Source organism: Pseudonaja textilis, chromosome 5 (assembly GCF_049901715.1).
Source record: "Pseudonaja textilis isolate UNSWEBS1 chromosome 5, rPseTex1.2, whole genome shotgun sequence".
NCBI lineage: Eukaryota > Metazoa > Chordata > Lepidosauria > Squamata > Elapidae > Pseudonaja > Pseudonaja textilis.
In genome coordinates this window covers 30,182,332-30,197,849 of record NC_141994.1, presented here as the reverse complement: position 1 = coordinate 30,197,849, position 15,518 = coordinate 30,182,332, and the positions used below count along the sequence as shown (strand labels likewise).

The following is a 15,518-nucleotide window of genomic DNA, read 5'->3' as shown; positions in this document are numbered from 1 at the left end:
GAAAAGCAATCAAAGAGACGAAAAGCAGAAGAGCGCCCGGTCACGGTTTAAGCGCGGGGGTGAAGCCAGGAGCGAGTGGGATACAGGAGACAGGAAGGAAACCAGGCGTGGAGATAATCGCACGGGTTCATTCCAGGCGGAGAAGACTCAGGCTGTCTTCTTCTATTCTGCCGCCTACCTTTACCTGGTCTGGAACCGAAGTTCAAGAGCAGCACTTGAAAAGAGACGCACCGATTTTCGCCAGGCGCGAAGAAGATCCCGCGCCTGAAAAGTAAAGGCGGGAAAGCGCACCGAGAGAACTCAAAAAGCAAAGCGACGCCATGCCGTCCAGCAACCGCTCCGGCGGCTCAGCTTGGACGACGCCTGCGTGGAACTGGAGCCGGGACCCGCTCGGGAAGGTAGAAGGCTCCAGGGGCAGCGTGGAGACGGCGTGGCCAGGGAACAAAACCAACGGAAGCAGAGACCCCTACGGACGGGACGAAGAGCTAGCCAAGCTGGAAATCGCCGTGCTGGCTCTGACCTTCGCCTTAGCTGTGCTGGGCAACTTTTTCGTGCTACTAGCGCTGCACCACACGCCGCGCAAAAAGGCATCCCGCATGCATCTTTTCATCCGGCATCTGAGCTTGGCCGACCTGGCGGTAGCTTTCTTCCAAATCTTGCCCCAACTTTGCTGGGAAGTCACGCACCGCTTCCACGGGCCCGACGGACTCTGCCGCGTGGTGAAACACCTGCAGGTCTTCGGCATGTTCGCCTCGGCCTACATGTTGGTGGTGATGACGGCCGACCGGTACATCGCCGTGTGCCACCCGCTCAAGAGGCTGCAGCAGCCGAGCAAGCGCTCGCACTGCATGATCGCGGCCGCCTGGGCGCTCAGCTTCTTGCTCAGCGCGCCCCAGTACTTCATCTTCTCCCTCAGCGAAGTGGAGAGCGGCTCGCAGGTCTATGACTGCTGGGCGCAGTTCATCAAGCCGTGGGGGGCTCGCGCCTACATCAGTTGGATAACCGGCAGTATCTTCGTGGCGCCCGTCCTCATCCTGGTCACCTGCTACGGCTTCATCTGTTACCACATCTGGAGCAACGTCCGGGAGAAGACGCGGCGGCAGAAGACCGAGAAGGCTCCGCCACACGAAGGCGCCCTGCGCAAGGGGCTGCTCTTCACGCCTCATGTCAGCAGCGTCAAAAGCATCTCCCGCGCCAAAATCCGCACCATCAAGATGACCTTCGTGATCATTTCGGCTTATATTGTGTGTTGGGCCCCTTTCTTCTCTGTACAGATGCGTTCCGTCTGGGACGACCACGCTTCCTGGCAGGGTAGGTGCTGTGCTCTGATCAGCTCCTGATCCTGCCTATACATGTTAGATAAGTTTATATATATGTCTCTTACTATTCAACTGCTTTTTTGAACTAGCTAGCCTATGTACTGTTTCATGATTTTTCTCCATTCCTCGAAGGATTTCATCCTAGGAGGCTTTTTCATCCCAGTCCTCAGCCCAAATGAATATTATTGCAAAAGGTCACCTTGCAGTATTTTATTCAGCAGGTTCATTCGGGAGCTGGGTAGAAAAAAAAAAGACAAATGTTCCAGCATTTCACTGGTAGCCTCCTTTTTAAAAAAACAAACAAACTGCTCAATTGAAAAGGGAGTATCTCAGAAAAAGAGAATTAGTAATTTTAAAGGCCAGGTTTTGAGCCATTAATCTTCAGCACATTTTTTTGCCCTGCCATACCATGCAACAGAAGCCTAGGTCAGAGTTTAACAGGGCAGCAAACATTTACTCAGTTGAGGTGATTTTGCTGTTTCTTTGCTCAACAGCTAATCAATCTGCCTAGGAAAAGTAAAGTGAATCCGAGAGTTTAACAGGGCAGCAAACATTTACTCAGTTGAGGTGATGTTGCTGTTTCTTTGCTCAACAGCATCAATCTGCCTAGGAAAAGTAAAGTGAATCCGGCAAACCAGACAGCAATGGTTAAGCTAGAAAACAAACAAAATAAGCTTGCCAGGGCTCAAGGTGAGTAATTTATGGTTTCTCAACAGGGCAGCCCTGTAGTGTGGATTCCAAGCCTACATTCCACTTACACCAATTTTTTTTTAAAGCAGAATGCTGTCCTGAATGTATATAATTTTTTTGTGCCTCTCATTTATTACTCTCATTTATTTCAGTGATTGGAAACAGTATTCAGTCTTACCATGTTTGCATTTCAAGAGGACTTACTAAACATATTGCTTTTTAAGTATATATTTTGAGACTTTCTTTGAAGAAGTGTTCTGAAAGTCACATACATCTAAAGAGGCTCATTTAATATCCCATCTTAATAGTCATTCAACTGAATCCTGACTAAATAGGGATGCACCATAACTTTCCAAGTCTTACATTTACTGTGGTTCACTTAGAAATAAATAGATTGGCTCAAGGAACCCAAATATTACCAAATTAAAGCCCAGTACCAGACTAAAAGTGACAAAACTTTCAGGATTCTGATAATTTTATGCACATTTCCATATGTATTTCGGGTGGTCTTTATGAATAAAGGGTGCTAGGGTTGCAGCCTAAAATTTAAATGCTGTGCATCAGTACATATGTTTGCAACCTTGTTCAGAGTTTTTGGAAGATATTGGAGATTACCTTGCACATGTCAACAAGCTTAAATATCAGTGTCATGGGATTTTATATTAGAATGTTCCAAAAGAAGAGAATATGTGTAGCTCAAGTTTGAATTATGTTGTTTTTGATGCTCTCTAAGCTTGGTTATATGCATTATCTAACTAAGTAATATTTGCTAGTGACCATGGGGGGTTATTTGCTTGAGGGTGTTTCATTAACCAGATAGATAGTAACATCATCAGTGCAAGTGAGTGTGGGCTGTTCAGCAAAAGACAATACCCTAATCAAGGAATCACCAAGGAGAAAAATACACCTCACCAACACTGGCAGAGCAAAATACTGTATATAAACAGGGAGCAAACCCTCTACTTACTTGCACTGAGTTTAAGCTATTTTGCATTGAGTTTAAACCACCAAAGTTTAAACATTAAAAATATTGTTTTATATATTTCTTTGCTATATATTTTTGAGGAAGACACAGTAACTTGTGTAGATTTTAAAGGAGGAATATATATATAAAACTTAAGAAAACTTATATATATATATATATATTTCCCACGTCATTATAGTTGTGCTTTTAAAGTTGTAGCAATGTTTCAGCAGAATCTTATCTGCCATCATCAGGCTTCTGTATTGAGTTTGTCTGTGAGTCAGACTTTACAGTTGTTTCAGTTTTAAATTTGGGGCTAGCCTACTGCTGTGCCAGAATGGATTTTTCTTCATCCTGATTGGTTGGGAGTCTTGGTCTGTGTTTATTGGTCTTGGAGTTTGCTGTGTTCTGCTTGATTGGTGTTTCTAATATCTTCTGTCTGTTTTGTGGCTTTTTTTGTCTTGATTGACTGGCAACATTGTGTTCCTGTATTGGAGGCGTTTAGTGCAGCTTGGCTCCGAGTAAATGGACAGCTATCATTTATTAGGAAGCTAGGTTTCATCTGGGTGCCTGGTTGGGGTGTGTTTGAGCTGGAGGTATCAGGGGGGATTTATTTGTGCCCAGGTGTTTGCCTGGCTTGTGTTGTGGAGATTTTTTTGTTTGTGAGTGCAGGCTTCCAAATAATTGACAGTCTGGTGGAATCATCTCTTCTATTCATGCTTTCAGGTCTTTTTTCAATCTCTATGGCTTTTCAGATAATTCTGTGGCTGGGGTTTTCTATAGTGGCTAGGGTTTTGGTGCCATTGAAGTTGATGCTATGACCCGTGGCTTTCATGTGTTGGACTAGTGAGGAAGTGTGTTCCAGCTTTTTTACTGCATTTTTGTGTTCATCCAGGCAGGTACTTATTCTTCTATTGGTCTGTCCAATGTATGTGGCAGGGCATGATGCACAGGAGACTTCATATATGCCTTGGTTTTCCAGGTCAATTTTATCTTTGGGGTTTCTTAGGATGGCTGCTATTTTTCTGTCTGTTTTGAAGGCAGTCTTGATGTGATGCTTTTGTAGTATCTTACTGATTTTGTCAATAGTACCTCTTATGTAGAGGTACTTCTGCTGAAACGATTCTGCTGAAATGTTGCTACAACTTTAAAAGCACAACTATAATGACGTGGGAAAATATCCAAACAAAGCTGAAGCCTACACATTACCTGGTAGGATGATACTCCTGTGCAAATTAATTGAGACTAGACTGTTGAATTCACTGGTGTCTATTTTTGGCTACATAGAGTCAACTTGTAAAACACTGAAAATTTAACAAGTGATCACAATCAGCCAGCTGAATGCAATTTTTGTATTTAATGATATGTGCTGCCCTTTAAGTTGATGACATAAAATAGTTTCTCCAACAAAATTAATGAAAAAATATCCAGTATCTGCACGATCATTTTCCTCTTCATTGTTTTGTTCTAATCTCCCACAAAAAACAGCAAAACTGGAAAGTTCATTATCATCTCATTGGCTTACCAGAATATGAGGAATTCAACCATAAATGCCATTCTCACAATTTCTGCTCTAAAAAAAGACTTCAACTTCTCTATCTTGCATTTCCACTTAAATTTACAGTAAAAGATGCCACAAGGAATATTTACTTTCTACATGAACATACCAATACTGTTTGTTACTATAAGCAATATTGAACAGTATACCAATTTTACAATCTGAATTATTCTGTTCTAGCAGAAATTCAAATGATTCTTTAATATCAAGGTTATGGATAGCCATTTGTTATTTGTAGTGGTATACAATATCATGTTTATTTTAGCTAGTTTGTCCCAAATTTTGCCCATGGTTAGCTGACCTGCACATTAACTGAATAATGGAGTCTTTTTTATTTTTTTTTAAAAAATGGCAGTCTTTTATTTTTAAAGAAAGTTCCTATCCTCTAAGCAAGCTTGACACCAGAATATTTAATATTAGCAATAGAACAGTTCTCTGGGAGCTCTCTGAGTTGCATAGAAGATGGAAATTGTGGCTGCTTCCTTCTTCTCAGCAGTATATTGTTTTTGGTAGTCACCTTGGTCATCTTCATAGTAGGCCTGATATTTTCTGTAAATTTGTTTTAAGATGATCTCTGTGTGTTATAAAAGTGAAATGTACTATATCTATGAACAAGCCACAAAGAATAGAATAGAAATAACATAACATAACAGAGTTGGAAGGGACCTTGGAGGTCTTCAAGTCCCAACATCCTGCTTAGGCAGGAAACCCCCTACCATTTCAGACAAATGGTTGTCTAATCTCTTCTTAAAAATTTCCAGTGTTGGAGCATTCACAACTTCTGAAAGCAAGTTGTTCCACTGATTAATTGTTCTAACTGTCAGGAAATTTCTCCTTAGTTCTAAGTCGCTTCTCTCCTTGATTAGTTTCCATCCATTGCTTCTTGTACCCTCAGGTGCTTTGGAAAATAGATTGACCCCTTCTTTGTGGCAAACCCTGAGATATTGGAACACTGCTATCATGTCATCCCAGTCCTTTTCATTAAACTAGATATACTCAATTCCAGCAACCGTTCTTTATATATTTTAGCCTCCAATCTCCTAATCATCTTTGTTGCTCTTCTCTGCATTCTTTCTAGAGTCTCAACATCTTTTGTAAGTATTCCAAATGTGGCTAGATATAATAAATGACAGAGTTCTAGAACTTTTGTGAAGTCGAGTTATAATTGTAAACCAAAGTAACCTGCTCCTAAACCATAACTAAAATAAAAGTATAGTGAAAGGAACAAAAGGTAAGTAAGACAAAAACAGAATGTGTGAATTTGTTGTGATGGACAACACATTCAATATGGTCCAGAAGCTTATTTTATTTATTTGATTTGTTTATTGAATTTATATGGCCACCTAAAAAAGCAACTCTGGGCAGGCAACAGAATAAGAATCATATTCCTGGGAGGAGAAAAGAGAAGGCTTTCAGGGATGGCCCCAGCCTGATTTTGGGTGGAATTGTGACCCAAAGGCCAAATGCTGCAACAAAGAAGCCATTCCTGGTCCTTCCAAATGACTGCCTTGATTCAGCAGGACCCAAAATGTCCATTTCCTGCCAGAACTGATGGAGCAAGTTGCTTCAGAGAGACACTTCCTCTAATATCCCAGCTTAAAACCACAAATTGCAGCCAGAAACTTAACATGGGCATATTGAGGTTATTTGGGCAACTTTACTGAATACCTGTTTACCTTTGAAAATGTAATGCAGAATTATAATCTTACTAAATTTAATGCAGGTTTTTCTTAGATCTTGCTTTAAAAGAAATATTAGCATACTAAATTGTAGGTCTTTGCTAAATAATGTTCTACTTTTTCTCAACAGATTCAGAGGATGTTGCAGTTACAGTGACTGCCCTTTTGGCCTGCTTGAACAGTTGTTGCAATCCATGGATCTACATGTTTTTCAGTGGGCATCTCCTACAAGACTTCATGCAGAGTTTCTTGTGTTGTCGAAAAATCAAACAAAGATTGAATAAAGAAGATACTGAGAGCATTAGCAGGAGACAGACTTCTTTCACTAATAATATAAGTCCAACAAACAGTTTGGATACATGGAGAGAATCATCAAATTTATCATAATTTATTAACAATTTCAATTTCTTTCTAGACCCTTGATAAAATACTGATGTCTCTTTGAGTGCCAAAACAGCATTTTAACTACCAGGTATCATGCGGTCAATAAAGTAATTGATTGGCAAAAAAGTTACCATTTTATGTTAATGAAAGCTACAAATTAATATGTAAAAAGATATATGAACATGTAGTCAATGATATTGATAGAAAAATCAGATAACATGCAATATTTTTCCAGACACAATTATAGACCTTGGCATTAATCCTTGGTGAGGTACAGTATTCTATGACGTAATGGCTACTACTCTGTAAAAATATTTGCTGAGTCCCCTCAGACGTCTTGCTAAGGAACATCCTATTCTTTCAAAAAATAACTACAGTACTTATCTCTATGATCAACCATTTATAGGTAATCCTTGACTTAGAACTGCATTTGAGCCCAAAAATTCTGTTGCTAAGGGAGACAGTTAAGTAAATTTTGCCAACTTTTAATGACCTTTTTTGCCACATTTGTTAAATGAATCACAACAATTGTTACATTAGTAACGGTTATTAAGTGAATGTAGCTTCCCCATTGATTTTGCTTTCAGAAAGTTGCAAAAGGTGAATCACATGATCCTGGAACATTGTCATAATCATCATAAATATGAGTCAGTTGTCATTTTGATCACACAACTATGGGGATGCTGCAACAATTGTGCGAAAAACTGTCATAAGTCACTTTTTTTGATGCAGTTGTCACAGTCACTAAATGAACTGTTGCAAGTCAAGGACTACCTGTATCAAAATCCTATTGGAAACATAATGAATTGGCCTGATCTAAAGCTATGTAGATGACAACTGTGGAACATCCAACCAATATTGATTTTTCAACTGAGTAAAATATATTCTGAGAAACAGAAAAAACAATATAAAGTACTGGATTCTTTAAGGGAATCCATTGAATGTTTATATCATTTGTAATACAGTATGTAAGAAATTGCTTGCTGGTGACTATTTTTATATTTAAGTAGATGCATATATTTATAACAGGGCTTTATCAACTCAAAAATTTCAGAAAAAAATCATTGTTATTCTGACAGCAAAAGAATAAAATTTTTGCTTCATCAATCTTAATTTAGAATTTAGAAGGCTGGCCAGTGATACATTGAGAAGTTTACTTTTTTTATTGGCATCGGCTGACATCCGTGGCTCGTTTGATTGAACTGGCACTAGTCAAGAAACCTCACATCATTAGCACATATAAGTCCATTCCTATAACAAATGAGGTCCATACATCGATTCCAGTTCAGGTGGTGGTACAATTCTTTGTGCTTGAGACTGGAAGGCAGGTTACAGTTTTGGAGGACCAAATTAAAAAAAAGATGTGTTAGGTTAAGAGGCCTCTAGAAGCAGGTAGTTCTTTCATATTTCTTTGTATATTTTTTAGAATAGAACACACTGTTTCATTAGTGGCTCTGTTGAAACTTGGATCATTAGCATCATATGATTGGAAAAGAAATACACTATTGTACCATAGTTAATTTTTAAAATGACAGGCTGTCACTTTATTTTTTTTTTATTGGTTCTCATTACATCTCTGTGGCACATATAAGTAGAAAAGCAGCACAATTTGCTTTTTCAACAACAATATTCTGGTGACTTTTATTTAGATAGTAGAACACAAACAATATTATCAGGCCAAGTAACTAAAGTGACAGAAGGGGAAGAGAAAAGAGCTTTTCCAAATAGTTTTAATGCAAAATTAAATATGTAAGTGACATTTATGACATTTTCCCTAGACTACCAGTTACTTTGCAATGTGGCATAATTATCCTGGCTTTCTCATTTTACTAGTTAAAAGTACTTAAATGCCTACCAAAAGGGCATATTAAGTTTTCTCAAATTTATTATATGCCCAATAGACTTTCATATAAACTTAGATGCAACAACTGGCAATACTGTTTATCTCTTCAGTCTTTTTTAACCTGTTAATTTTTTCTTGTCCTTAATGAATCCCATTAAAATTTGGACTCTTTTTAGCAACGAGTTAATAAGCCTTAATCCCAAAGGTGCTTTTTCAAGAGGCAACTGGACGTTCTGATTTTCCTTTGAAGACATTTCAGCCAGAGCTGAAAAAGCTTCTTGGATTAGAAGCAAAACGTCTTCAAAGAAAAACAAGAAAATCCAGCTGCCTCTTGAAAAAAGCACCTTTGGGACAACCATGACCTGGATGACTGAAAATAAGTCATCGGACGATAGACAACTTAATGTTGTATTCACTTTACACATTACATTTTAAGCTTGTGATATCCATTTTTCAACTTAGGTTAAAGTTAATTAAACTGAAAATGTATCCTGAAGAAAATTGTTCACATATTTTTAAGTTCATACTTTTAAAACTATAATGTTTGTTTGCATAGATATATGGTATATTTTTTTTCTTCCATTCAGTTTTATCCTATTCTTGGAAATTGCCTGGATGCTTCGCTGAAGTTTTCTTGAAAAGGTTTTTCAGAAATGGTTTAGCATTGCCTCTTTCCAATGGCTGAGAGAATGTGACTCTTAAGTCACATTGTGCCTAAGGTGGATTAGAACTCCTGGTTTCTAGCCTGATGCCTTTTAACCACCACCCCAAACTGTTTCTCACATACAGGATATATGTGTGAATTAAATAAATCATGTTCAATAGATACATTTCATTAATTATTCAATTCAGCATTGAAATGCCAACATTCTCTAGCTTTTTGACTGTTAACCTTATATGTTAGTATCATGTATATACTGTTTAAAGTACTAAAATAATTTTCCAATGAGGCTTTAATTGAAATCTATAACTGGGATTATGGCTATTTATGTATGTTGGTGGAAATTGATTATTGCCTGCTATTAAAAATATGCCAACATTTCCAGGCTTAAAGCTTGCTGTTATAAATATTCTAAGTTTAAAGCACAACACCTAGGGTTCTGAAGTTCTGCTTCAATCTCCTAACAAATGGGGCCTTTGATTTCACTTTGTTTCCAATATTGCAGTATCCTGCAATTGTGTTTGTCCTTTTTTAATTCTTAAAACAGAGACTTGGAGAATGCATTAAAAATGAAGTAGGCACAGGTTCTATTCCTCTGCTCTTAACTGCATCTTATATAGAGAGAAGAATTAAGAGAGTATATGTAAATGTTTAGACATTTAAAAGAAACATTTTGGACATTAATTAAAACTTCTGTTTTCCCAGTAGGTAAGTTTACTGCTATTGGGATATTAGAATTCATGGTTACAATGTAGCATTCCTATCTCCTTTTCTCCTCTCCTTCCTTTTTGCAAATTTTTTCAGAGACTGCCCAATCTACAAATATATATTGAATACTTTTGTATGTTAAAACAATAACTTTGTTGTTGAGGTTGCAAGTTGTTAAATGCCAACCCTGTATGTTCATTGATCATTTGTTGAGTTTTACAGACAGACTTCCACATCCAAAAGCATGCACTGTATATATGCAGTAGAAAGAAACTTCAAACCACTTACTGTACTTTTTCTGCTTATTGTAGGTAGTCCTCAAATTACGATCTCAATTAAGCCCAAAATTTCTGTTGCTAAGTGAGACATTTGTTAAGTGGGTTTTGCCCCATTTTACGATCTTCCTTATCACAGTTGTTAAGTGAATCGCTGTAGTTGTTAAGTTAGCAACACAGTTGTTAAGTGAATCTGGCATTGTTTCTCAGAACGGTATAAAAGGAGATCACAAACATCATAAATGTGAGTTAGTTGCCAGGCATCTGAATTTTGATCATATGACCACAGGGATGTTGTAATGGTCGTAAGTGTGTAAAACAGTAGTAAATCACCTTTTTTAGTGCCATAACTTTGAACGGTCACTGAATGAACTATTGTAAGTTGAGGACTACATCTGCTTTGTTCCAGTTTGTGTTAAATGAATTTATTTCCTGCTATTTGACCCTGCTGAAAGCTTTTTGGTTGTTTGATGCAGATACTGATTGCAAAACTGCTTTACTGTTACTTCTGTTGTTTACTATGATCATTTTAAACAAAAATAAAATAAAAAACATTATTGGTCAATTTTTCTACAAGTTAAGTAGAAAATACGTAGCATGCAGCATGGATTTTATCCCTACTTAGTTTTGTGTCCTTTTAGAGTGAATGGTTGATTGACAAAAAAAACAACCTCCTTTGAAATTACATTGTACATACGGTGCCTGTTATCAACTTTGTTCTGTTAGAATCTAGGTCAGGGGTCCCCGACACCTAGGCCACAGCCCACTACCGAGCCATGGCCTATTTGGAAGTAGACTGTGAGTGGTGGGTTGGTGCACACGCATTCAAGAGCAGCTTGACTTGCACGAGTGGTGGGCTGGTGTGTGCATATGTGTGCACAGTTCAACTTGTGCAACTCAAACGGTATTTGCATGTGCATGCGCACTGGCCCGCCCTTGTGCAAGTCAAACTGCACACATGTGCACGTGCATGCTGGCCTGCCACTGGCTCGGCTCCCTTCTCCCCCCCCCCCCAGCTGGGCTGCCAAGACACAAAGATTGGGAACTGCTGATCTAGGTCACTTGAAACATTTAAAAGTTTTTCTGAGCTTGAAAAACTTGGACACTTTAAATTTGCCCACAATGTACATTATCATTTCTGTTATATTAGTCAATAAGCATATTTCATGAAAACTGAATTTTAAAACTCAATAATTCTTAATTAGTTTTTAATAACTTATAACCTATTATTTATAACCTACCGTGAAAGAAAAGACAAATCCAGATGGAATACCATTTTGCCTTTTAAAGCAAAAAACAAAAGTGTAGTCCCTACCCAGAACAACTTTAATTACAAATTCACAGTAATTCTTCATTTATTTTTAAGAACATTTCTATTTCGTTGTCACAGCCAGAATAGAACTGAAGAGTAAAGCCTCCCCAGGGATCAACAAACATAACTTCACATTAAAAGTGACCTTACATCTTAATATTGCACTGCAGGCATTTTTTCACTGCAAATTTTATTTTCATGACAAGGAACCATTCATACAGTACAAACTGATCTTTACATTTGAACAAGCATATAACTGACTGTTACATGCCCCTAAAAATATTTGCTTTTTTTGTGTTAATACATTCAAGTTTTGCTCTGATACAGCTGAAGTCTAATGCAGAGATCCTGTAATGATAAAAGAGGATTTACAAAGAATGACATTCAATCATGCAGATCCTTATGTTCATTTTGAAATGGTATATATATGTGGGTAGTTCTCCACTCCATTTAGTGATTGTTCAAAGTTACAACAGCACTGAAAAGTAGTGACTTGTGACTATTCACACAACCATTGCAGCAACCCCACGGTTGGGCACATGACAGCTGACTCATTTATGACCATTGCAGTGTCCCAGGGTTACCTTTTGCGATTTTACAAGCAAAATCAATGAGAAAGCCAAATGTATTTAACTATATTACTAACTTAACAACTGCAGTGATTTCCTTAACTGGCAAGAAGGGTTGTAAAAAGGAGAAAAATTCACTGAACAAATGTTTCACTTAGCCACATAAATGTTTGGCTCAATTGTAGTCGTAAGTCAAGGATTCTGTACTACTTCATGGAGAGTGCAACTCATCTGCTGCTAACACTAGAATCAAAATTTCTGGAATGGCATCTGTGTTGTTGAAGATAAACAGCCTAAATTCACCAACTAGCCCTTCACACCTTTTAGACACTCACTAAACACTCATGCAAGGTGTCCACAGCATTTCTACTACAACCTGGGTGGCAGTGAACAGTTTTATGAGCATATTAATAATACCTCACTGCAGATCTACTCTCCTAGAAATTTAATTGAAATGGAGTAACATGGAGAAAAGGACTGAATCCTGGTACCCCAGAGTCTCAATTGCTTACCCTATGTTGAAGTACTTCCAAAATTCCATCCTTGCAGGTGGGCCATGGATGTACCATTATCAATGATATCAAACACCACCAAGAGTTAAATATTAAGAGTAGGAGAATTACATTTCCTTATCTAGGTACCAGGATACAGTATGTTATCCATAAACCTGTTTCTCTGCATCTCAGTCTGACTGAAAGTGATCTAGAAAATCTACTTCCAGGATCTTTTGCAACTACCTTCCCATTCCTTGCAAAAATTCCCCTCAGAAAATAAGCATTCTGAAATGGTCTATTAAAGAGAAGGTGTACTATCACCTCTTTCAAGATAGGTGGCACCTCATTTTCTCTTAGAGAAGTATTGATTATACTAGATGCCTACTCTGGAGTGGCTACAGTTAGTATTCAATAGTTTTTTTCTAATATATGTATATATATATATATATATATATATATATATATATATATATATATATATATATATATATTGGATAGCTGCCAATTTATCCATGACCGCTTCAAACTGGTGGTCACTTCATGGATTTACAGAATCTCTCTGATCCTATGGGCATCATTTGCTCTGCAATCAGATAAGCAGTCTTGTAGAAAGATTCAAGACAAGTCTTTTGTATTGAAACAATTCAGATTCCAGTAAAGTTCCAGCTTTTCTAAGGGAAACTTTCTCCTAAAAACAAAAAGATCTACATTGTCTGATGCGTTTTCAGGAAGAATAAACTGATGAGATATAAACAATGGCAGATAACCATAATCATAATGTCATGGGGAAGTTTTCTTCAAGTCATATCAACAGGAAACTAGGCATTGTGCCATGGTGATTATAACAATTATATGTTGCTGTTACAGAGCATCCCTTGGTACCATATTCTTATTTGGAGTAAAATAATGCAGTATATGAATATATAATATATGGGGAAAGAAATATATAACAAATATTATTATTAAGGACCTCATGTTCAGAAGGACACTGTATTTCTGCGCACCATTTTTCAGTATGAAAATTAATGTTTCTTTCTAATATTCAATTCCAAATAGCTTTACTGTCTGTTCACCAAATTGTTCTGATTTTTACTAAATGTAATTTATTTCTTTGCTTTCCTTCTTGCATTGTTGACATATTTCATTAATGTTTTCCCTGTACATCAATACATTTGAAGAAAAAAGTAGTGTGCAGAGAACTGCATGGAGTTTTCTTTTAAACAATCTAATTCTTTTTTTCCTTCAGATTAACTGCATGGTGCAATATGCAGGGTAGGCAATCTCAATAGGATGCAGGAGAGGCAATCTCAATAGGATGCAAATAACTTTTTTAGGAGCAAAGTTTACCCAAACTCTTTCCACAGAACCATCCCAAAACGGGTGGCAAAGAGAAGCAATAATATTATACCATATTGCAATGTTGCAACACAAACTTTGCTGCCTGATAGCTTATGCTTCAGAAGCATATCATGCTGGTTATTGATAACCCCCTGACTTTTTTGTTTAATGCTAGTGGGCAAAGTGCATTTGAGTTATTGCCACATCACAACAACAGAAAATGCATAGACAATAAAGGGATGTCTAAATCTGGTTTACAATCAACATCTGATGTTCCTCTTGAGCAGCAATAATTATTATTTATTGCAATTTTGAGAATCCCTGATTTAATGTGATGTGATCATGGAAATAACAACAGGCAGAGTTCTGCTCTTCTGGTCTGTTCCTTCAGACCAGAAGAACAAGGAAGAACAATCCTACTGCAATGATTTTGAAGGGTCGAGAGTTTAAAGTCATACAAATCCTTCCCAGAACTGTTTCTTGGCATCCTTCCTCCATCTTCCCATTAGAGTGCAAAAATTAAACTTCCTGGACTCACCAAAATGTAGTTTAGGGACTGGAGCCTCTTCTCAGTCTGTACCCATATTAACATTATACAGCAGCTCTGTCATTCCTACTTTTTTCATGGATTGTACTGTTAGCGCAAGATGAGTCATAGCATTCATTTCAGGGGTGGGATTCTACCAGTTTGGACCAGTTTGGTAGAACCAGTTGTTATGATTCTCCACAGTTCAGAAAACTGGTAAACCGGGCCCTTGGCTGGTCTCACCCCTCTCCGCCCGTGTCTCCCCTCCCCAACCAGTCAGTCCTTATCACACGTGTGACATCACATGCATGCGTGACATCACTGACTACATTCTCCCCGCCTGCCCTGCCCAGTTACTCCTTATGCGCATGTGCGCAACATCACTGCCCACATTTTCCCACCCACTGCCATTGCTTCCTGCAGCAACCCGTGCTCCAGTCAGCCAGCCAACCAACCAACCAGGCCAGCCAGCCAGCCAACCAGGCCAGCTAACCAGCCAACCAGGCCAGCTAACCAGCCAACCAAGCCAGCCAGCCAGCCAACCATCTCTCCCTACCTTCTGCCACCCGCAGCCCTGCCTGATCTAGGTGAGTGAGGGCTCCGCCACCACCACTGCCAGCCCTGGTCAAGTGCTGACTCCCAGGCCACTCAGACACCCTCACAGCCTGCCTCACCCAGCCACCATTTTCTCCCAGCAGCAGCCCACCATTGCTGCCTGGCTTTCCACTACTGATCAGTGAGTGAGGAGGCAAGCAGCAAGCCCCACCGGTTGCCTACCTCCTCCTGCCATCACTGCTGCCATTCCTGGTCGAGTGGTGACTCCTGGGCCACCCAGCCGTCCTCTTTTTAATATTTTTTTAGTATATGTTTTGTTGTTATTAATCATAAAAACAAAACAGATACCAAAAACCATAAATAAATACATAATATTTTTTTTTGTTATAATACTATTATTGTTACATGTTGACACTTACGTTTTTCCTTTGCTTTTTCCTAATAGGAAAAGCAAAGTAGAAACGAACAGAAGTATCAACATGTAACAATAATCATAAAATAATTTTTATTTGTGTATTTATTTATTTGAGAAAGTGAGAAATAGACATTATAACAGTTGAAAAACTTGTGGTAAGATCAATTAAATCATCTGAAATGCTTACAAAGGAAAAGGGTGCAAAAGAAAAAAAGGTTGATGGTTTAA

The 15,518-nt window shown here is 38.3% G+C and overlaps 1 protein-coding gene across 1 annotated transcript; it reads left to right on the top strand.

The window, feature by feature from the left end:
* Positions 1 to 320: 320 nt before the first annotated feature.
* On the top strand, positions 321 to 6,720 carry AVPR1A (arginine vasopressin receptor 1A). Its single transcript, XM_026709882.2, has 2 exons — positions 321 to 1,311; positions 6,341 to 6,720. The coding sequence occupies exons 1-2, from the start codon at positions 321 to 323 to the stop codon at positions 6,595 to 6,597; spliced, it is 1,248 nt and encodes a 415-aa protein (XP_026565667.1). The 3' UTR covers positions 6,598 to 6,720.
* The last annotated feature ends 8,798 nt before the right edge of the window (positions 6,721 to 15,518 follow it).